Genomic DNA, 24,205 nt, shown 5'->3' on the forward strand with positions numbered 1-24,205 from the left:
ATTGAAATGCTGGTCTTAAGCAACCAGTGAGCCACTGTAGATCAAAGGCACATGTGATTTGGCACAGGTGAATGGGTCCCGTAGGGCAGAGATGATCCTCCCCTAGCCCATGCTAGGTAGGGATCCTGGGGCTGGTCTGGGAAGCTGGAGAAGCAGAGGAGCCAGGAAGGAGGTATGGAGGACCACAAGGAGAAGGTATGGTCAGCCTTCTGAACCTCTTCTTCCTTGGGAATGTCTGGGAACCAGAGAGAAGCCACACCTTCTGTGGAAGAGCGTTGTGGTGAGTACCGAGGGCTGATCAGACCCTCAGCTACACTTTGCGGGGGTGGGGGGGGTGATGAGGAATAAAAAGAGACAGAGACAATTTTCAAGATATAAAGAGGGGACCTGGAGGAGATCTGCCTCTAGCGGACAGACTTGAATAAAACTCCACGGTTGGGCAGTTTTTATTAGCCAGTGAGAAGCGCAGGGGAAGGAGTAGCACACATTTCACGAAAGAGCAACTATAGAGAATGGGTGGAAAAGGATTAAATTAATGAGGAATCAGATTTTTTTCTACACCCCAATGCCTGTATATTGACAATTGTCCTCAGGAGATGCTGTCTTGCCTCAGGAGTGCCAGGTTAGCAGCCTTCTGTCCATAGCCAGGGGGCTTGCAGCTTTCTGCATACTTCCCTGTCCAGGGCCAAGATAACACTGACACTGAGACTGTGAGATCTGAGTTACAGAGCCTAGTCCCCAACAACAGATTTGTCATTTGGCTCTTCTGCCTGCAGAGGTCCCTCAAATCAACCTTTAGGATGCCTGCCTGTGCCCCAAGCTACCTGTGTTGACCCTCCTGTTTTCTCAGTAGTCTTGGATGCTAATAACTCCCTTGAGGGGCAGGGTAAGTGAAAGGCCTATCTCTTCTCCAGTTTTTCTTGCAACAGTTAGGATAGCATTTGGCTGCTTTACCAGAAGCCCCAGACACCAGGAGCTTCCTAAATATAGAAAGCTGTTTCTCTTTTGTTTCACATTGGTGGTCTTAAGGTGGCCTACATATATCCAAGATCCAAGTACCTTTCATTTTTTTTGTTCTGCTTTCCTCGGCATGTGGCTTCCTTCTCCTGGCCCAGAGTGGCTGCTCTAACTCCTGCCATCTCATCCACATCCACTTCAGCCCCTTCTATCCCTGCAGAAGTCCTTTAAGAAGGTGGTTGTATAATCAGCCAATAAGCTCTTACTCTGAGGAGAACTGAACTAGTGGAAAACCAGCATTCACTGTTTCATACATATGTTAATATCCATGTACAAATGATAGTCGAGGCATAATTGATGGGGTAGAAAACTAGCAATAACAAGGTTCATCAGCTGGTTCATAGCATGGAAGGCTGTGGGGAAATGTGGGGGAGCTGGAACTGGGGAAGACATGGGCATTTCAGAGGAGATACAAAGTACTTGGGATATTCAGTGTACTGGTGCCTATAATCCCAGCACTCTGGGATCAAAATAAAAGGCTGGGGATGGACCTCAATGCAAAAGCCTTGGATTCAATCTCCAGTACTGTGGGAATAAAAAAAAAAGGCAGGCGGGAGGCTCAGGGCTGAGGCCTGGGGATCAGGAGTCTACATGGCTCCCCTGGTGATGCCAGGAGTGGCCAGGGTGGAGAAGCAGGCATTTGGCAGAGTGACCAAGGCCAGTCCAGTTGTGACTCAGGTGCCCCTTGGCCTTGCCCTTGAGGGCAAGGGCAGTGGCTGCCATTCTGGGTCTGCGCTCCCAGAGGCTGCCTTTCCTCCTGCAGTTCCCTCCTTTCCTTTGCTGGTTCCAAGATCCCTGGCAGCCGTTCCCTGCCATTTCCCTGGCCCCAGAAACACGGAGCACCTGGCTGCGGCTCCACACACTGCAGCGTGTGCAGTCCCCGGCTTCAGCTCCAGCCTAGGAGGGAAGTCAGAGGCCAGCGAGCCTCTCCCAGGCTTTGCTGTAACACAGTTTCCTCTAACGAAGGGTCAGAGGCTCCTTTCTGAAGGCTGGGACTCTCCTGGATTTTCTCCTGGACCCTTCGCAGGGTTGTCCTAAAACAGTAGCTTCCTTGGGCTAACCAGGGTCTCCAGCCCGGTGGTTGTCAGGACCACATCACACTAGGTCAGCAAGTTGTCTGCCCTCCTTGGGGGCCACGAGCAGGATACAGCAGAACACCCCCCACCCCCCGCAGTGGTATTTTTATTGATTATCTTGCTGTCTTCTGTATCTGATTATACTTCACTTTATACTAGATAACTTCGTTGTAGAAATAAATTGACATTATCTTAATAGGAGCAAATCTTTGTTTGCTTGATACCAGACACCTGGGAATGCCAAATCCTTGGGTGACATGAGGCTGAACTACGGACCATGTGTAGTTTAATTTTGGATCATTTTCCCTGTCATTTCATTCTGGATCACTCTTACTCTGAAGGCATATCTCTTCATCTTCCCAGTCTGAGGCAAGGTATTCTTTCCCAACTTCCCTCCTTTGATGGGGCCCAGATTCTCACTTTTGGCTCTCAGTCCTACAAAGCCACTGAAAGGGCAGCCCAGATTCTGCCTTTTCATGATTAGTCAACGTGTAAGAGCAAAAGCCATCCTTTCAGCTTTTCACAAGTCCCTAGATTCCTGGTCTTTCCTATTCTTAGCTCAGTAATTGCCCATGGTTTTGTTCACTGTGTTGTTCTTTAATTGTATGATATATAGTTAAATTATGGCTTCCATCTTTCTTAGTTGTCTTCCAGGGCAATGGCTGCTCTGCCTTACCTGGTCCACCATTACAGGCAGTGGAACTTCAGAGTGCCATTACTGCCCTGGCTGTTCTGTATGTCACCTGAGGGCTCCAGTTTATACTTGAAAATAGGTAGCTACCATTACCTGCATCCTACACACACACACACACACACACACACACACACACACACATTCTCCCACTGCTGGGACACCTGCCTTGCCTGCTTTCACTATTATTCTGCTCTACTCCAGTTAATGCAGTGTAGGCAGACCAGAAAATGAAAAGCTAGCCTTAGAAGTGCCAGTAATGTGGTGGATGGTGGTGCACACCTACCTATTAATCCCAGCACTCTGGAAGCTGAGCCAGGAGGAACGCCGTGAGTTTGAGACCAGCCTGGGCTACATAGTGAGTTCAAGGCCTGCCTGCACTACAAAGTGAGACTCTGTCTCAAAAAACCAAAAAGAAAATAAAAAGTGCCAGTAAGGAGATCATTTCTTTCCTGCATTCCATCTCCATCTCCCTCCATGGAGAAGAGAGGTCAAGCAAATGAATGGAGAGAACTGACTAAAAGTGCAACTGAAAGGGATTGTTAGTATCTGTTGGATTTTCAGTCACAAACTGTATGTACCCATTGAATACGAGGTGCTAGAAGGAAACCCAAAAGGGTGAGTGAATCAGCCTGGGCCAATACCAAGGAAAAACCACAGTGATTTGAACCAAAAAATTTCACATCTGAAGTATTAAGTCTAACAAAAAATTACCGAGGAATCTAGCTAGTAAGAAATAAAACTCTAAAAGAATATAGCAATTACAGCTGTAAGAAACAGGCACTGCTCCTAGGGCTAAGATAGGAGAGGGGCATACTGACAAGGGTTTCTAATATCAGGCAAAATAACTTAAGTACTATAAGGGAGGCGAAGGTAACCTGCTGTGAGTTCCTAGAAGAGTGACTCATTCTTCCTGGGGATATAGGAAAGTGTCTTGGTGGAGGAATTATTAGGGGAGATGCAGTACTGGAACAACTGTCAAGGGATGTGAAGAATTTCTGGATGGAATTGAGCTGGAGGTAGACTAACAGGAGCTATGTGCATGTGCTATGGGGGCTGACTGTGCAGATTGTAACTCTGAGCTAGGGCCACCCATATCTGTTGTTCCAGTTATTCAGGAGGCTGAGACAGGAGGATAGCTTGAGTGCGGGAGTTCAGGGCCAGCAAGGGCAACATAAACAGACCCTGTCAGAGAGAGAGAGAGAGAGAGAGAGAGAGAGAGAGAGAGAGAGAGAGAGAGAGAGAGAGAGAGAAAGAGAGAATAGAGTGTGCCAAAAAATGTGTACACACTTGAGGAAAAGAAAAATAGTATGATTTTTTTTAACAGATAGTATTATCCTCCTATGGGGGACCCTAGAGGATGCTGTATATTATGGAAAACTCACTACACTCCTGGCTCTTAGAGAAGAAACTGAAAATGCACGTGCAGCAATCTCACTGACCAAGGTTCCCCAAGCAGCAGTTCACCGTACTAATAAATGTCTGGAAGCTCATGGCCACCACTTTGAGCACCTCTTGTAATTGTACAGGCCAAAGGTAACTTGTGTTAATCTCATGATGTCTCAATAAGTTTAGTATTAAAATATTTATACAAATTTTTCTTTTCCTGAAGAGTGTGTATACATTTTTTGGTGGACTCTGTTCTCTCTCTCTCTCTCTCTCTCTCTCTCTCTCTCTCTCTCTCTCTCTCTCTCTCATATCCTCATGGTTTTGAGAAAAATAGTATCCTCCAAGCCTGTTTTCTCATCTTTAAAGTGGTACACTAATACTGACTTCTTATGGTGTTGAAGACACACTAAGATTGGACATATTAAGTGACTCATGCCTTACTTCGAAAATGGCAAACCAAGCTGCATAGCTGAAGAACAAGGTGATATGGTGGGATTAGTGGGCATCATTAGGGGCATATTTTATTTTATTTTTGACACAGGGTCTTGCTAAGCAGTGCAGGGTGACCTTGAACTCACTACGTAGCTTAGGCTGCCTTCAAACTCTCTACGACCCTCCTGCCTCAGCCTCCCGAGTGCTGAGATTACAGGCGTGCGCCACCACGTCTGGAACGGGGCATATTTTAAAAGCGGAATTGCTTTCAGATTTGTTCCCAAAGGCAACAATGGACGTGAGTACACAACCTGTAAAATAGGAAATTTGGACTTTCAGACTTTTAAAATGATACGTGTATTTTGGTAAGAGCGGAATTACACGGTTGGCTCCTGACTCCAGATGTAGACTATATGTGTATGAATATTTTTCATTTTTGCACATGGTATACCTTTAAAAAGCAGGCAGAAGCTCAGTGGCACCCCGGCTGCCTCGCAAGTGCAAGGTCCTGAGTTTGAGCCCCGGCACCGGAAAAAAAAAATGTAGGCAGAAAATGGGGGGAGGCCAACAGTGAACAGGTGAACGCCCCTGCCCTCCCCCACAGCATTGCGCAAGCGCACCGGGCATTTGCGCAGTCGCAGAACCCTTTGCTAGGTTTGCGCCCCAAAGCACTTAGTGTGCGTCGGCTCCACACAGCCGCTTTACACTCGCCGGGCCTCAAGCTCTCGAGCTACACACCACTACACCTCACAATGGCAGAGGATTCGCATCAGGATCAGGGTGAGGCCCCCCTTAGCTGTTCTACTGGCATTTGCTTTGGAGTCTGGCAGGGCTCCGACGGTGCCTTCGGAGACAGCTTCGTGGGCGACTGCAGGGCTGGCTGGTCATTAGCCATAGCGGGCCCAGCTCGTCCATTGGCCGGCGGGGCTGTCTCGGGTCGGTCAGCGTGAGCATGGGAGCCCCGGTATTGGGGCGCCAGTGTGGTCCGGCTGTGTGCAGGGCTCCTTAGGGCCTCGAGGGGACTCTGGGGCTCGTGGCGTCCCCGTGGCTGAGGGGATTCTGGGATTGCGGTGATTCCCGCTCATGGTGGCTACGCTATTCGAGGCAACCCCTGCGGCTCCCGGGTTCATGGCGGCCATGCCGCTTGCTGGAGGTAACCGTGGGGCGCATGGCGTCCCCGTGGCCGAGACTAGACTAGGGGGCGCGCTGGCTCCCGGGTTCATGGTGGCCGCGCCGCTCGCTCGAAGTAACCATGGGGCGCGTGGCGTCCCTGTGGCCGAGACGAGACTAGGGGGCGCGCTGGCTCGAAGTAACCGTGGGGCGCATGGCGTCCCCGCGGCCGAGACGAGACTAGGGGCCGCTCTCTCGAAGTAACCGTGGGGCGCATGGCATCCCCGCGGCCGAGACAAGACTAGGGGTCGCCCTGGCTTCTGGGTTCATGGTGGCCGCGCCGCTCGCTCGAAGTAACCGTGGGGCGCATGGCGTCCCCGTGGCCGAGACGAGACTAGGGGGCGCGCTGGCTCCCGGGTTCATGGTGGCCGCGCCGCTCGCTCGAAGTAACCATGGGGCGCATGGCGTCCCCGTGGCCGAGACGAGACTAGGGGGCGCGCTGGCTCGAAGTAACCGTGGGGCGCATGGCGTCCCCGCGGCCGAGACGAGACTAGGGGGTGCACTGGCTCCCGGGTTCATGGTGGCCACGCCACTCTCTCGAAGTAACCGTGGGGCGCATGGCGTCCCCGTGGCCGAGACGAGACTAGGGGCCGCGCCGCTCGCTCGAAGTAACCGTGGGGCGCGTGGCGTCCCCGCGGCCGAGACGAGACTAGGGGGTGCACTGGCTCCCGGGTTCATGGTGGCCGCGCCGCTCGCTCGAAGTAACCGTGGGGCGCATGGCGTCCCCGTGGCCCAGACGAGACTAGGGGGCGCGCTGGCTCCCGGGTTCATGGTGGCCGCGCCGCTCGCTCGAAGTAACCATGGGGCGCGTGGCGTCCCTGTGGCCCAGACGAGACTAGGGGGCGCGCTGGCTCGAAGTAACCGTGGGGCGCATGGCGTCCCCGCGGCCGAGACGAGACTAGGGGCCGCTCGCTCGAAGTAACCGTGGGGCGCATGGCGTCCCCGCGGCCGAGACGAGACTAGGGGTCGCCCTGGCTTCTGGGTTCATGGTGGCCGCGCCGCTCGCTCGAAGTAACCGTGGGGCGCGTGGCGTCCCCGCGGCCGAGACGAGACTAGGGGGTGCACTGGCTCCCGGGTTCATGGTGGCCGCGCCACTCTCTCGAAGTAACCGTGGGGCGCATGGCGTCCCCGTGGCCCAGACGAGACTAGGGGGCGCGCTGGCTCCCGGGTTCATGGTGGCCGCGCCACTCTCTCGAAGTAACCGTGGGGCGCATGGCGTCCCCGTGGCCCAGACGAGACTAGGGGGCGCGCTGGCTCCCGGGTTCATGGTGGCCGCGCCGCTCGCTCGAAGTAACCGTGGGGCGCGTGGCGTCCCCGCGGCCGAGACGAGACTAGGGGGTGCACTGGCTCCCGGGTTCATGGTGGCCGCGCCACTCTCTCGAAGTAACCGTGGGGCACGTGGCGTCCCCGTGGCCGAGACGAGACTAGGGGGTGCACTGGCTCCCGGGTTCATGGTGGCCGCGCCACTCTCTCGAAGTAACCGTGGGGCGCATGGCGTCCCCGTGGCCCAGACGAGACTAGGGGGCGCGCTGGCTCCCGGGTTCATGGTGGCCGCGCCGCTCGCTCGAAGTAACCGTGGGGCGCGTGGCGTCCCCGCGGCCGAGACGAGACTAGGGGGTGCACTGGCTCCCGGGTTCATGGTGGCCGCGCCGCTCTCTCGAAGTAACCGTGGGGCGCATGGCGTCCCCGTGGCCCAGACGAGACTAGGGGGCGCGCTGGCTCCCGGGTTCATGGTGGCCGCGCCGCTCGCTCGAAGTAACCATGGGGCGCGTGGCGTCCCTGTGGCCCAGACGAGACTAGGGGGCGCGCTGGCTCGAAGTAACCGTGGGGCGCATGGCGTCCCCGCGGCCGAGACGAGACTAGGGGCCGCTCGCTCGAAGTAACCGTGGGGCGCGTGGCGTCCCCGCGGCCGAGACGAGACTAGGGGGTGCACTGGCTCCCGGGTTCATGGTGGCCGCGCCACTCTCTCGAAGTAACCGTGGGGCGCATGGCGTCCCCGTGGCCCAGACGAGACTAGGGGGCGCGCTGGCTCCCGGGTTCATGGTGGCCGCGCCGCTCGCTCGAAGTAACCGTGGGGCGCGTGGCGTCCCTGCGGCCGAGACGAGACTAGGGGGTGCACTGGCTCCCGGGTTCATGGTGGCCGCGCCGCTCGCTCGAAGTAACCGTGGGGCGCATGGCGTCCCCGTGGCCGAGACGAGACTAGGGGGCGCGCTGGCTCCCGGGTTCATGGTGGCCGCGCCGCTCGCTCGAAGTAACCATGGGGCGCATGGCGTCCCTGTGGCCCAGACGAGACTAGGGGGTGCGCTGGCTCCCGGGTTCATGGTGGCCGCGCCGCTCGCTCGAAGTAACCGTGGGGCGCGTGGCGTCCCCGTGGCCGAGACGAGACTAGGGGGTGCACTGGCTCCCGGGTTCATGGTGGCCGCACCGCTCGCTCGAAGTAACCGTGGGGCGCATGGCGTCCCCGTGGCCCAGACGAGACTAGGGGGTGTGCTGGCTCCCGGGTTCATGGTGGCCACTCTCTCGAAGTAACCGTGGGGCGCATGGCGTCCCCGTGGCCGAGACGAGACTAGGGGCCGCGCTGGCTCCCGGGCTCTTGGTATCTCTGGCGCTCGTGGCCGCCTGCTGCTGGAGGGCGGGCGTGGGGGCCGTGGCGTCTCCGCCCTTCAGGGTATCCGCTATTCGACAGCCGCTCGGGCTAGACGGGATCCTGGAGCTGAGACCTCAGGGTCGGTGGTGGTCTCAGGGTTCAAGGTGACCCTGGGGCTCCCGGTGTGCCTCGTTCTTTCCAGGGCCCCTGAAACAGTTTCGGCGGTCGCCCATCTTGGGAGACTGAACCACCGGGAATGGCTTTCCCGTGCATGCGCCCTCGCCTGGCGGCGTGGCGGGCCCTAGCGCCAGGAGATGTCTGTCTGGCCACATTTTGTTTGTTTGTTTGGCCTTTGTGCAGTTTGAACACAGCCGTGTTAAAATAGGAAAGCAGTTTGACTTAGGCGTTAGGGGAAGAGCGAGTCTGCACGGTGCCGCAGCAAATTTCAGCCGCGCCGTGGTTTCTCGTGCCTCTCAGGGCTGCCGGGCGGGCGGGGAGCCTTTGAAGCCTGACCACCTGTGAAGGGCTTGGCGCTGATTTTCTGGGCGGAGTCGCTCATTTTCCATCCTTTCCTTCGGTGGCAGAGGCGGGTGGGGCTGAGGAAAGACCCAGACTCTCAGACTTTCATGGAGTTTTTAGTTTAAAGATCTGACAAACTTGAGAGTTGCTTCAGACAGCGTCTTTTGAGATTGCGATGGAGTTGGGGTTTTTTTCCTCCTTCTTTTCTTCAGTACTTAGAGCCTTAGCACTGAGCTGCAACCCTTTTAAAATTGTATTCCCCCACGTCCGTTTAAAAATTTTTATTTCGAGACAGGGCGTCTCCCAGCGTGCTGGGATTGCTGGCGTTCGCCTCCACACTAGGCTGAGAGGTAGATTTTGCGGCTTTCGTGGGAAGTGCGTTTGGTTTTATTGTGAATGCGTTAATGAAGAGGAAGAAAGTAAAGTTGTAGTTGCTGTAGAGACGACCTCGTGTATTGGCAGATGCTAGAGTCAGAAAAACTGAAAAATGTGGGGATCCTGTAAAGTGAGGGAAACTTCGAAGTGTGCTCCAGGGAACCGCCAGGTCGTTTCATAGAAAAAGCACTAACTTTGGAGCAAGTGCTGGGCTGCAGCTGCTTTAATCCCGCATTTGGTGTACTTTATTAGGCTCTGACGTTGGATATGGACAATGGAAGGGCTACTTCTGAGAGTCCTGCCAGAAGATTTAGAAAGTTATTGGTTGTTGTATTAACACATGGTTTTGTTTCTTTAAATTGGCAATTGGGTTGGGGATGGTGTAGCTTAGTGGTGGAGTGCTTGCCTGGCACGTGAAAATGCCTGAGATCCCCAGCGCCACAAAAAGGGGGAACAAAAAAAGAATTTTCAGTGGCATAGGTGTAAGATCCTGGCACAGTCAGCCAACCAATAAAACATGTGGAGCAGAAAAGCTTCTAAATTTTATGTCTTAAATTTTATTTGTGGAAGTTATGTGAATACCTAAAGGAATAAATTGGAATTTTACTAATTTACTGAGAAACTTCAGTGGTGTTGTCAATAGCTTTACTAGCCCTAGCTTGAAAAATTTGTTGATACACGAATGATTTTTCAGTGGTCTTTTAAAATTTTCTTCTGTAAAGTTTATCGTAGAGAACTGACAGAGGTCCAGTGAAGATAGTAGTTTTGCTACTCAGAGATAGCCACCTAGATAACCATTTTATATTTTCGTTGACCCTCAAAATTAGCATTATAATGTATTTTTTCTGTTGTGAATCATTTCCCTCTCTTTAACATTATTTCACAAGCATTTTTAATATCAAAACATGTTCATTGAAAACATGCTTCTCATTGGTTATATACCATTATATCTTAGGGAAATACCTTAATTTATTTAATCTTTAATCCTTTTGTTTACATTACTAGGTAGTTTCTAATATATTTTTTTCCTAAGAGAAGACTGTTAGCATTCAGAGTGACTCTTCAAACCAAACCTCACATTTTAGGAATGAGAAAATAGAGGCAGAAGACTTGATCTGTCTGTTCCAAAGATTATACCTTTGTATAACTACAGAACTTGAATCAGAACTTTCCTTATGTGATTATGTGAGCCCCATTTAGTGCCCTTTTCATACCACCACATGCACCTCCACATTAGCTAATTACTGTTTTGTTTTGGCCTCTTTGAAATAAATATGGGAATCCAGATTATGATGCAATGAAAACAAGATCTGTGAGTGAATATTTCAAGTTTAAACATTTTTTTATCAAGCCAACTTTAAGAAATAAGAAAACCCATGTAGATACTTTGCATAATGTGATGTTTTTCATATTCATTAAGATGGTTTACTGAGTTGATATTTCATATTTAGTTTATTTGTGGCTACCTATTTCACTTTTAATGAGATTCAGATTGAATTTATTTCTAACAATTTACTTTTGTGGTTTATTAATAAACATTATCAGTTATAAGTATTAATTTTTAGAGAGCAAGTTTGGAGATTCATGGTCAGCACAAATATGGCCATCTAGTATCAGTTTAATCATTTTAAAGGTTAAAAGTAAATCACTGAACAAACTGTAGCATGGGAAATATGATGGTATTTCTTGAATTAAAATCAGTTCATTGCTCCAGTGGAGAAATTTATTGCTCTATAAAACTAGAAGTACTAGCAATTGCATGCTAAATAATTGATTTGTTAGCCAACTTGTAATGATCACAGATATAAAAATACTTAATACAGTTCTTTTAGCTAAAACATACTTTTAAAACAATTTAACTTTATGAGGCAGCTTTCTTTGAACATTATTTATTATGGTACCTAATCTAAACTTTCTCTTTTATTATTAGATTATATTATTTTAACTATTGGAGATAGCTACGATAACATTGATGATGAGGATGCTGTGACAAAAGAGGATTCTGAAACAGAGAATTCTGAGAATCCTAATGATTCTGATGATGCACTGATGATACAATCAAACTTTGGAAGCGGCAGTGCGAACTTTCAGCAACTATTCGGCATGACATATGGTAATTTTGTTGTATTTCCTCCTGGGGGAAATTTTGCTGTCTGATCTCATTTTCTAGTAAATTACTTAACTATTTCTGTAACTTTTTACATCAGTTAGTTATGAAAAGAGCTGAGCTTTCTAGTACTATGGCAATGTTAACTTGTGTTTGCATTTTCCTTTTACTTTAGCTCTCACATGTCCCCCTTTGTCCTTTTTTCTGGGTACTGGGGATAGAACTTGGGACCTTGTGCTTGCGAGGCAGGTGCCGGAACCACTGAGCTAAATCCTGGGCCCCCTTTTTATTCTTTTTACTGTATGGGGAATAGACTCAAAGTGTTGGGGAAAATATGTTCTCTGTCTCTGAAAATTGTTTATATCTGGCAACTATAATTATAACTATTTGGTAGCAAAATGAAATTGAAAAGCTAAAATTGAACTTACAGAAATATCAACTTGGGTCAAGAGTCCATGGAGCAGATAACATGATTTTCTATGAAGAAAATCTCAAAGAATCAACAAAAATTTTCTGGAATGAATAAGTGACTATCATTTGCAAAATAAAAGGTTAATATACAAAAATTAACCACTTTACTACATACTAGCAATAAAAAATTAGAATTGGACTACACTCTCTGTGGACCCTTCTGGGTGAAAATTCATTTACATTAGCAAATGTATTTATTTACATTTACAAATTTATTTATTTACATTAGCACCCAGAAGGGTCCACAGAGAGTGGACTCTTGCAATCTGAACCACTATAGCTGCCTGTCCTTCCAGTTGTTCCTTCCTAATCACAGTGATGAAGGAAATGTCAGACCACTCATGTCCAAGTTTATATAGGGAGCCAAGAGACACCTAGCAATATTCCTTCAGTAGCTATATGCCAATTTGTTCTTTACTTAGAGGATTGGGCTTCTTATTTTGTAAAATATAGCTTAGGTTGGAGGTTGGCAAACATTTTTAAAATAAAGGTCTGTAGTACATATTTCAGGCTTTGCAAGCCATCAGTGTTACGTTTAACTCTGCCATTACAGTGATGAGAGCCATTACAGTGGCTCTGTTTAAGTAAAATATTATGGACAGAGAAATTGGAATTTCCTATAATTTTCCCATTTCATGAAATACTCCTTTTTTCAATTACTTAAAAATCTAAAACATTTTTAGCTTGTGGGCTAGTACAAAACAAAACAAAAACCACACAGGCAGCAAGATGGATTTGGCGCCCAGGTTGTGTTTTGCTGATCTCTGATCTAACTGATACCACTTATCTGTTCTAGTTTTAAAACACCTGGCTGACTCTTAACTGCCTGCTTTAGTGGGAAAGAAGTAAATCCATTGACCCATTGTTTCTACTTGTAGGAATTTATCCCACAGAAATACTTGCACAAGTGCAAGACTGCTCAGCAGCATTCTTTGCAAGAGCAAAAAAGTAACCTGAATATCCATGTATTAGGGATTGGCTAAATCATGGCTTATCTACATGAAGAAAAACTAAGGAGTTATTAAAAGTGCAAAGATATTGGTTTTGACAGATGAATACATGTTTAGCAAAAGAGGAGGTTGCTGAGCAGTACTTATAGCCTGATTTCTCTTTATCTAACTGACAGAAAAACTCAGACTAGGAAATTTCACAGAAGATAGCCAAGTAATCGTTTTCATTGTGATTATATACATATGTAAATATAAATATTTATCATTTTAACCCTTTGTAAGTGTACAGCTTAGTGGCATTAAATACACAGTATTGTACAACTGTCATCACTGACTGTACTCAAAACCTTTCCATCATCTTCAACATAAACTGTACCAATTAAATAGTAACTCTCCCCTGGTAACCTCTAATATATCTATCTCTGAATTTGTCTATTTCCGGTACCTCATATAAATGAGTACATATAATATTTATCCTTCGTGTCTTGATTATTTCACTTAGCATGAAGTTTTCAGGATGTGTGCATGTTGTAGCCTGTATCAGAGTTTCATTCTTTTTTAAAGCCTGAATGATACTGCATTTTACATATATACCACATTTTGTCCATCACTTGATGGACATCTGGGCTGTTTCCACTTTTTGGTTATTGTGAATTAGGCTTCTGTGGACATGGGTGTACAAATACCTGTTCATGTTTTGTGCTTCAGTTCTTGTAGACATATACCTAGAATGGAATTGCTGGATGCTATGATCATTCTGTTTAGTTTTTGAGAAACTTTCATGTTGTTTTCCACAGAGGTGGCAGCATTTTACATTTCCACCAGCATTTCATGATTTTTCCACATGCTTATCAACACTTATTATTTTCCATGATAGCTATTCAAGTGGTGTCTAATTGCCTGACTGCTTTTCTCTGCCTGCCTGCCTTTCTTTCCTCCTCTCTCTTTTTTCTTCAGCTTCTCCCTCTCCTTCCTTCTTGCTCCCCCTCTCTTTCCCTCCCTTCCTCCCTTCCTTCCTTCCTTTCCTGTCTCCCTCCTTCCCTCCTCTCTGTCTCTGTTTCTCTCTCCCTCAACCTGACCCCCCTTTCTTTCCAGTAAGGGAACAATGAAATGCATCCCCATTCTTTTTTATTTTTTATTTTGAGATAGGATCTTACTAAGTTGCCCAGGCTGGCCTTGAAATTGCAATTCTCCTGCCTCAGCTTCCTGAGAAGCTGGGATAACAAGCATGTGCTGTTGTGTCAGTTTATTGTGGTTTTGATTTGTATTCCCTTAATAACTAATGATAGTGACCATTTTTCCTGTGTTTATTGGCCATTTAGATATCTTTTGGAGAAATGTCTCTTTACAAAGTCCTTTGCTGAGTTTTTTTGTTGTTGTTGTTTATTTAGTACCGGGGATCCAAGTCAGGACCTTGAGCTTTCGAGGCAGGCGGAGGAAACACTGAGCTGTCCCAGGCCCTCTTTGCTGAGTTTTGAGTTAGATTGTTTTTTTAAATTTTAGTTCTTTATATTCTGAATATTAATTCTTTATAAGACGTATGATTTACAAATATTTTCTGCCATTCTGTAGGTTATCTCTTTGCTTTTTTTCATGGGGAGGGTATTACTAAGGATTGAACCCAGGACTTCATGCATGCTAGGTAAATGCTCTTCCATTGAGTTACATCTCAAGCCATCTTTTTGTATTTATTTAAAAATTTTAAGACAGAGTCTCCCTAAGTTGCTAAGTTGCTGAGGCTGGGCTTGAATTTAAGATCCTCTTGCTTCAGCCTCCCACAGTGCTGAGATTACAGCCATGTGCCACCACACCCAGCTCTTAGTGCATTTTTGCCAGTGTCCTTTGATGTACAAAAGTTCTTAATGTTGATGAAGCCCAGTTTAACTGTTTTTTCCAGTACCAGGGATCAAACTCAGGACCTTGTGCTTACGAGGTAGGTGTGGCACCACTGAGCTAAATCCCTGGCCCTTGTTTTTTCTTTTATTGCCTATATTTATGATGTTATGTCCATGAAATTATTCCCAAATCCAGTGTCATGAAGGTCTTCCTCAGTATTTTAAGTTTTAGCTCTTACATTAAATCTTTGATCCACTGTGAGTTAAAATTTTATATGCAAGATAAAGGTCTAACTTCATTCTTTTGCATGTGGATATCCAGTTTACCTGGCACTATTTGTTGAAAAGACTATCCTTTCACCATTGAATGTTCTCGGCATCCTTGTTAAAAATCAGTGAAGGGTTTATTTCATGTGTCTCTGTTCTATTTCATTGGTATATATGTATGTAGCACATACTTTTATGCCAGTAGTACACTGTTTTGATTACTTTAGCTTTGTAGTAAGTCGCAAAATCAAGAAATATGCATCCTCCAACATTATTGTTTTTAAGACAATTTTGAGTACTCAAGGTCCCTTTCAATTTCATATAAATTTGAGGATGGTTCTTCCATTTTGGTGAAAAACACTGTTGGAAATTTAATAGGGATTGTGTTGAATCTGTAGATTATTTTGATCTTAACAGTGGTAAGTCTTCCTACCCGTAAGCATGGTTTGTGTTTCCATTTAGTTAGGTCTTCTTTAATTGCTTTTAGCAATGCTTTTTAGTTTTCAATGTATAATTTTTTCACTAACTTGGTTAGATTTATTCCTAAGTATTTAATTCTTTTAGACGCTATTGTAAATGGAATTGCTTTCTTAGTTTCCCTTTTGGATTATTCATTTCTGGTGTATAGAAACCCAGCTGAGTTTTGTGTGTGGATCTTATACCTTGCAAGTTTGCTGACTTGGCATATTGGCTCCAGTAGCTTTCTTTCGGATTCTTTGGGCTTTTCTATATACAGGATCATGTCACTTGTGAATAGATAGTTTTACCTCTTCTTTCCAAGTTGGATGCCTTTTTTTGTTTTTATTGCCCTAATAGATCTGACTAAAACTTTCAGTACAGTGTTGAATAGCAGCAATGAAAGCAGAGACCCTTTTCTTGTTTCTGATCTTAGGGAGAAGGCTTTCAGTCTTTCATCATTGAGCACGATGTTAGCTATAGTTTTCCATAAATATCCTTTATTAAGTTGTGAAAATTTCCTTCTATTTCTAGTTTTCTGAAATGTTTTACTGTGAAATGGTATTGGACTTTGTCAAATGCCTTTTCTGTATGGAATGAGGTGATAATGTGGCTCCCCATTCATTCTATTAATATATTACATAGATTTTCTTATGTTGTAGCAACCTTACATTCCTGGGACAAATCCACTTGCTCTTGGGATCATTTTAGTTTGCTGTTGGATTAGATTTGCTGAGCATTTTTGCATCCATATTCATAAGGGATATTGGTCTGTAATTTTCTTTTCTTGTGTTATCTTTATCTGGCTTTGGTATCAGAGTAATTCTGGCCTTGCAAGATGAGTTAAGAAGTGTTGTTTACTCTTCAAGTTTTTGAAGTTTGAGAAAAGACTGGTGTTAATTATTCTTGAAATGCTTATAGAATCCACCAGTGAAGCCATCTTGTCCTGTCCTTTTGTTTTTGGGAGGTTATTACTGATCCAATCTCTTTCTCTTGTTATTGTTTTGTTGTGATTTTCTATTTTCCCTTCTCCTCCTCTGTTTTCTTCTTTCTTCTTTTGAATTTCTGACAATTGAACCCAGGGCCTCATGCATACTAGGCAAGCATTTTATCACTGAGCTACATCCCCAGCCCAGTCTATTTCTTCTTGAGTCAGTTTATCTAATTAATTTTTTTAAATTATAAGAACAAATCATTTTCTCTTATACTAGCATCAAGCAGTTAGAAAATATATACCAAAATACCCAATTCATAGTGGCTGTGAAACATATCTAACACTTAAAAAAATAAAAATAGTAGAACCTGTATGAAAATAACTTGAATACTTTACTGAGGGTCATAAAATAAGACTTGAGTAAGTGGAAAGACACATTATTTTTTGGCATAGTTTTAAAAATCTTGGAGAAATCTATTTCAGGGATAGGTGTTGATTTCCCACATCAAACAATAAAGCATTTTAAAGGTACAATTATTAAAATATTGTGGTACTAGTTCTGAAGTAGGGAGTCAGACTTAATGTAGTAAGGTCATAAACAGAATAAAGAATTTAAAGCTAAAACTATAGTATATTAATATGTAAAAGATGGAGAATAAATTGTGTGGTGACAAATGTTTAACTGTTGGGGGGAGGCCCATTAGATTTCATCTCACATTGCACATATAAATAATTTTAAGATGGATTAAAGGGTTTAATAACTAATAAGTGGAAGTATGGAACAATAGAAGAAAATATAGCTGAATGCTTTCCTAGTCCTAGTGAAAGTTTCAGTATAAAAACAGGTGAAGAAAACAAAAAATTCATGAATTTGATGAAATGAAAGCAACAAATCTCTCCCTGATAAAACATGAGACTTCAAAAAAAAAAAACCACCACCTAAGAAATTATATATTCTTAGGCACAATTATATATTTTGTGACAATTATATATTTTATTATCCTTTTCTGTGGTAGTAGAGATTGAACCCAGAGCCTTTGCTCTGAGTGACATCCTCATCCCTTTTTAATTTTTTTTATTTTGAGACAAGATCTTACTAAGTCACTGAGTTGCCCAGGCTGAGCTCAAGCTTGCTGTTCTCCTGCCTCAGCCTTCCAGAATGCTGGGATTACAGGTGTGTGCTTCTGTGCCCATCTGGATTATTATCCTTAAAATAGGAAGATTTCATACAGATTAGATAGGAATCACTACTTCATTGGGCAATGAACAGGGGGCACAAATAATGATTCCCAGAGCAAGAAATATTAATGCAGAGAGAACATCTGAAAAAATACTCAGTTGCATTCATATCGAGAGAGATGCAAATTAACATGGGATACAAACTTTAAACCATCTATCAAGTTAGCAGTTTTGTTTTGTTTTGTTATTTTTGTTTTGGTACTGGGGATTGAACTCGGGTCCTTGAGCTTGTGAGACAGGTGGTGGAACCACTGAGCTAGATCCCCGGCCCAAGTTAGCAGTTTTTAAGATGTAATTCACTTTAGTCATAATGGAGTAAAACATTGAATTTCAGTTCTCTTGGAGTACAAATTGGACATTATGACAAACCCCTTGTGATTCTTCTAGATAGAAGGAACTATTCAGAGATGAACAGAAATATTTCTACTTGAATGTGTGTACATCATTATATCAAAATAGTGAAAAATTAGATGCCGTATAAATGTCTTATAATAGAAAATAGCATAACCTATGGACATCCGTAAAATGAAATACTGTATTATGAAGTCATTTAAAAGCACAAGGTCCTGAGTTCAATCTCTGGTACCCCCCCCCCCAAATTTAAGCATGCAAAATTGTTCAGACTATATATAGAGTATAATTTAAAGTATATAAGAAAAATAGAATTAAATACATTCTTAAAGCTTATTATATTTATTGGTGATGGATTAATTTCTCTGTTTAGATTCTCCTTTTTTTTTTTTTTTTTTATGGTACCGGGGATCGAACTCAGATCCTTCCACTTGCAAGGCAGGCGGCGGAACCACTGAGCTAAATCCCCGGCCCCGATTCTCCATTTTTTTTATAAGGAGCTCTTATAGCTTAGATCTAAATCATCTCCCAAAACTCTCATGCCCTCAAAAGTGGGGCTTTTGCGAGGTGATTGGATCATGGGGGAGCTATACTTACTTGTGCATTCATCCACTACTGAATTCAGCATCTGAGTATGCTGTTAGGAGGTGGTTAGAGGCAGGTCACTAGGGGGATGGCCTGGAAGGGTATAGCATGACCTGGAAAGGTAGATCTCCCTCCCCGGTTTCTTCCTTCTCTCTCTGCTTCCTGGCTGCCATGACTTGAGGAACTTTTCTTTATGACATGCACAATCACCATGTAGTTTCTGGGTTTGAACCTGCCAGTCATGGACTGAAACTTCTGAAACAGCTGAAATAAACCTCTCCTTTAAGTGTGGGTATCAGGTATTTTGGCCCAGCAATGAGGAGTTAACTAAAACAGGAGCTGAATTTTTTAGTTTTTTTTAATAGAAGTCTATTGCAAAGAAAAATATGCACACATCATAAATATAGCTTAAATAATTTTCAAATAAATATATGCAGGTAATGAGCACCCATACCAACAAACAGAAGGTAATGCACTTCCAGCATCTATCCCCAATCCCTTCCAGTCAGTAATCCCCTTGCAAGGTAACCACAACCCTGACTTCTCCTACCATAACTTCTGCTTGGTATTTAGCTTTATGTGAATTGAATCATACACTATGTTCTCTTTTGTGTCTGGCTTTTACTCAAGGTTATGGTTGTGAGGTTCATCCTTGCTAAGGGTAGCAATAGTTGATTTATTCTCATTGCTATGAGTCTTTGCTTGTATGAATACACCAAAGTTTATTAGTCATACATTAGCTTTATCATCAGAAAAATCCTGCAGTTTAAAAAATAAAATTGGGTGAAAGTTACAGCTCAAACTGGAGATGTTTTACAACTTGAAATTTTTATACATTAGTCTGGATTTGTCTAACTTGGGAGTGAACTCTCCCATCTTCTTAATCCCCTTTTGATTTCTGTCTCTTCTTTGGGCCTTTGGTGATCAGTACCTCCTCTGTGAAAGGAAGGGGAAGCAGGAAAAGAGATGAAACTTGAATCCCTTAGCTGTGGCTCTCATTGCTGCTATGAGTCAGGATGGATAAAGTGAATTCATTTCTTCATTAAGGTGCTCCTCCCAGTAAATGATGCAAGTATTCAAACCAAATCTGGAGTACAAGATAGAATATGATAATGTCATATTCTGTGATATTCTATGATATGATCATAGTCCATGTCTTGTTCTAGTTCCGCTCCGTAGTTATGTGACTCTGAGCCACAATTGAACCTTTGGAATTCTAGATTTTTCAGGCTTATATTTCACAGCAATTTATTTAGATTTAACCTAAAGCCTAACTAATAAGGCAATCAAAACGAAGTGGAGAGCTACACTCAGTGGGTTTACACCACAGGAGGAGAGGTGATATCTGCCAGGGTCTCTACTCCACACAGCACCGGGGCCCAATCCGGAACAGACTGTTAGTGCACATTTTGGGGTCACACTGTCTGCCTGTCTTGGTCCCTTTCTCATCACTGGGACAAAATACCTGACACCTCAACTTGAAGAGGGGTTCCTTTTTGGCTCACAGTGTAGGAATTTCAGCCCATGGTCAGCTGGCTCTGGCAGAAAGGGCGTGGTGGAAGGAGCCCAGTGGAGGAAAGCTGTTCATATCATGGTGGCCAGGTAGCAGAGAGAGAAAGAAGGAGCCAGAGAGGGAGATCTACCCATCCAGGTCATGCCTCCAGTGACCTGCCTCTAATCAGGCATAAGTCAGGTATGAACAGATCAGTGGATTAATCCATTGATATAGCGCCTACATGAACCAATCACACCTTCCATAAGCCCCACCTCTGAACACATGAGGCTTTGGGGGGACATTTTATTTTTATTTTATTATTTTCTTGTACCAGGGAAAATTCTGGACCTCCTACGGACCTCGCACTTGCCAGGCAGGCGCAATGCCGATGAGCTAAATCCCTGGCCCAAGGGGGAACATTTTAAATCTAAATCATAACACTGCCTAAGTGAAAAGCCCTTTTGATCCTCTTTACAAAAGCAGTAAGTGGGCTGGGGATTTAGCTCATTGGTTCAGCCACCTGCCTCGCAAGCACAAGGTCCCAAGTTCTACCCGTGGTACCAAAAAAACAAAAAACAAAAGCAGTTAGTGCTAGTCATGGTGGTGCATTCTGGGAGCCTGAGGCATGAGGATCAAGAGTTTGACTCTAGCCTGAGCAGTTTAGCAACTTAGTGAAACCCAGTCTGAAAACAAAAAAGGGCTGGGGTTATAGCTCTATGCAAAGGTTCTAGGTTCAATTTCCAACACCCCAGGAGACGGGACAGGGGTGAAGCAGGCAGTCAGCAAATGTATTCTTTTGCTCAGTTGTTTGTAGCATTTACCTGGTAGACTAATTCTACAATTTGGAACTGCATTTTACTTGATTTTCATTCCTGGTCATATACAGTGTACCCCTTCAGTTTTAAAAGACTTATTCTAACTTGCTTATGGAAGAATTCTTTTTTTAGGCAGGCATGGTGGCACACACCTGTAATCCCAGCACTCTAGGAGGCTGAGGTAGGAGGATTACAAATTCAAGCCCAGCACGGGCAGTTTAGCAACTAAAGGAGGCCTTGTCTCAGAATTGAAAGAAATTAAATGAAAAAGTCTGGGGTTGTAGCTCAGTGCAAAAGCCCTGGTTTCAATCACCAGTACCGCCAAAAAACAAAACAAAAAACAACAAAAAAACTTTTATCACTTTCTAAAATTCAACCAGGGTCCAATTTGAGGTGGCATTTTCAGAGAATATCTATATAAGGTTATTTAGGTAGTGTAGTAAGTGTGTGAAGTAAATTTTTTGTGTTGCTTTACAGGAGTTGAAGGTGCAGAAGTCCACCCTGATCAACTAGTTTCACAAATGAACCATCCAACACACTTAAAAAGATACAGGTCTGAGCCAACAGAACAGGATTTTTGCTCATCAAACAAAAAAAGACTATCATCTCCTCCAAGACAGTATAATATGGTTTGTATAGTAAAATGAAAATATTTCTTTTTTTGTTCTCATTCTGCTATAATTCTTTTGTTAAATTTAGCCAAGCATGGTGGTGCATGAGGCAGGAGGATCTTCTTGAGTTGGGGGCCAGTCTGGGCTGCGTAGTGAGTTCAAGGCCAATCTGGACTACAGAGCAAAGCCATGAGTTTAATTTCATATATTGAAATGCAAATAAAAGTACATACAGTTCAATGAGTTTTGATAAATAGTGTATGTCATGCCCCTGTCAAGATAAGGAACTTTTCCATTTACTCAGAAATCTTCCTCAGTCCTCTTCCCAGTAAATCCTGGCCCTCTCTAGTCTTGGTGAAAATATCATATTGATAGTTTTTCCATCCTAGGTTATTTTGGACTGTCCTACAACTTCGTATAAGTAGAATGGAAAAAATAGAATTCTGTTGTATAAATAGAATTGTATAAATAGAACATGTTGTATAAATAGAATTGTCTTTTTGGTTCCAGTCTCTCTTAGAGTAATATTCTGCAGATTCATTTTGTAGTATCAATATTTCATTCCTATTTATTCTCAGCGGTACCCTGCTATTATGAGTAAAGTGGCTATGAACTTGTGTATGGAGATCTTTTGGTGAACATGTTTATGTTGAATTTGGTTGGTTTTTTTTGTTTTTTTTGGGGGGTACTGGGGATCAAACTCAGGACCTTGCGCTTGCGAGGCAGCCATGGTACCACTGAGCTAAATCCCCAGCCCTATATTTAATTTGAATAAATACCCAGGAGTGGAAATATTGGGCCATGAGATAGATTAAAGATTAACTTTTTGAAAAAGATTTTTTATTTTTATTGTTATATTTACAATGCATAATAATTACTAATTGTGGGGAATTGGTACACATACATATTACATCTTGATGATATTTAATTCCCTTAACTCATGCCCTCTCTTTTCCCACTTCCACAGATCCCTTTCCCATCTCTACAGAGTCTACCTCCCTGTTACCATCTCTTTTGTTTTGCTCTTTATTTATATTTTGGTTTTCTTATATAAGAGAAACCATACAACATTTACCTTCTTTTTTTTTTTTGCCAGTATTGGGGATTGAACCCAGGGCCTTCATACTTCACACTGAGCTACATCCCCAGTCCTTTTTGTTTTTTATTTTGAGACAAGGCCTCACTAAACCACTAAATTACCCAGGTTGGGCTTGAACTTTTGATCCTCTTCCTCACCCTCCCAGTGTGCTGGGATTAAAAGTGTATGTCACCACATTTGCCTGATATTTATCCTTTTGTGTCTGATTTCAAGTTATAGCACAAAGGTACAGTAATACAAACAGCATGGTATAGTGGCACAAAAATGGACCTGTTCACCAGTGGAATAAAATTGAGGATACAAAAACAACCCCATGCACCTTCACATCTGATTTTTCACAAAGAGGCCAAAAACATATGCTGGAGAAAAGATAGCCTCTAATAATTGGTGCTGGGAAAGCTGGTTATCCACATGCAGAGGAATATCTTTTACCCTATACTAAAATCACATCAAAATGGATCAAAGGCCTAGATATAAAAACAGAAACACTGAATCTGTTGCAAGTTAAAAATTAGATGTAGGCATAGGCGAGGACTTCCTGAACAGAACCCTACTTGCATAAGAAATAATACCAGGAATCAACAAATAGGATTATATCAGATTAAGGTTTAACTTTTAAGAAACTGCCTAAGAATTTTCTGAAATGGTTGTACTGTTTTACAGTTCCATCATATTATGTTGTGTTTGTTTATCTTTGAAGTTGAATAAAATAGATTTAACTATAGACTTAAATAGACAAACTATAAAAAGGCTTAAAATACTTATTTACTCAAAGATTTGGATATTAATGCCACATAAGTAGTACTATATAGGTAATTCTCAACTTGTCAGTCCCAGTATTTTAATTTTTGGGGATAGTGTTAATTATCTACCAAGTGTTGGGGTTTGGGGCATAATTATCTGGAAAGATTTTGAAAAGAACGAAGCACTATGCAAGGGTAGGATGATAATACTGTGTTTATAATTATTAATCTACATTGTAAGACTATAATTTTGGCTGTGTGATAGTTGTGTGATGCAGGGCTAATTTAGGTAATTTTTAATCATGAGCATTGATAACTTCTTAGTATATTTGTATTAAAATTATCCTTATAGTTGACAATTTACTCTTAGAATACAGAGTTATTATAATTAAGTGTGATGATTACTTGCTTATCTATCTTAGTTATACCCTATTCTTATTCCAAAAAATTAGGTGAAGTGATTTAAACATTAATTTATCAAGAACAAAAAGGTTTAAGTATTTCCTATCTTGTCCACAGAGTGTCACTGTTGGATTACTTGAAAATCAGAAACCATGTAACATTTGGTTCTTTGTTCATGGTTAGGAATAGTTGCTTTTAAAGTAGTAACAGAGCTAATTAATGAAAGACTAGTCTTTTTACCCTGAAGTACAGAGAGTTAAAACTAGATAGAAATGGTATCTTAATTGTATTTGGGTAATGAGAACACAGTTCTACAAGTACATCTTTTCATGCTGTTGCAATATTTGTAACAGGCAGAGGTTCTTTGACATAACAAATAAGCCTTTGGTGCTTCCTGAAAATGAAATAGAAATCCTGAACTTTTCTTTCAGTTCTTTCCTTTATTTTTGATTTGTTAATCTTCCTTAGGTAAGAACATGAATACAATATCTGTTTGAGAAGGTGAAAGTATCATTAATGACTGCACCTTAGACTTCGAAGATTTACATAAATTGCTAAATATGTTCACACTTATCAAGAAAATGATTTG

At 43.5% G+C, this 24,205-nt stretch overlaps 1 protein-coding gene across 1 annotated transcript in view; it reads left to right on the forward strand.

The window, feature by feature from the left end:
- Positions 1-1,608: 1,608 nt before the first annotated feature.
- Bend2 (BEN domain containing 2) overlaps positions 1,609-24,205 on the forward strand; it is a 72,378-nt gene continuing 49,781 nt past the window's right edge. Inside the window, exons 1-5 of the mRNA XM_021245373.2 lie at positions 1,609-1,984; positions 2,737-2,827; positions 5,210-5,385; positions 11,187-11,369; positions 21,239-21,390. Of these exons, the coding sequence (XP_021101032.2) occupies positions 1,609-1,984; positions 2,737-2,827; positions 5,210-5,385; positions 11,187-11,369; positions 21,239-21,390 (978 nt within the window). The remainder of the gene's footprint in view (positions 1,985-2,736; positions 2,828-5,209; positions 5,386-11,186; positions 11,370-21,238; positions 21,391-24,205) is intronic.

The sequence above is a fragment of the Heterocephalus glaber genome, unplaced genomic scaffold (genome assembly GCF_053883595.1).
Source record: "Heterocephalus glaber isolate CG9 unplaced genomic scaffold, H.glaber_assembly_v1.0 deba00001594, whole genome shotgun sequence".
NCBI lineage: Eukaryota > Metazoa > Chordata > Mammalia > Rodentia > Bathyergidae > Heterocephalus > Heterocephalus glaber.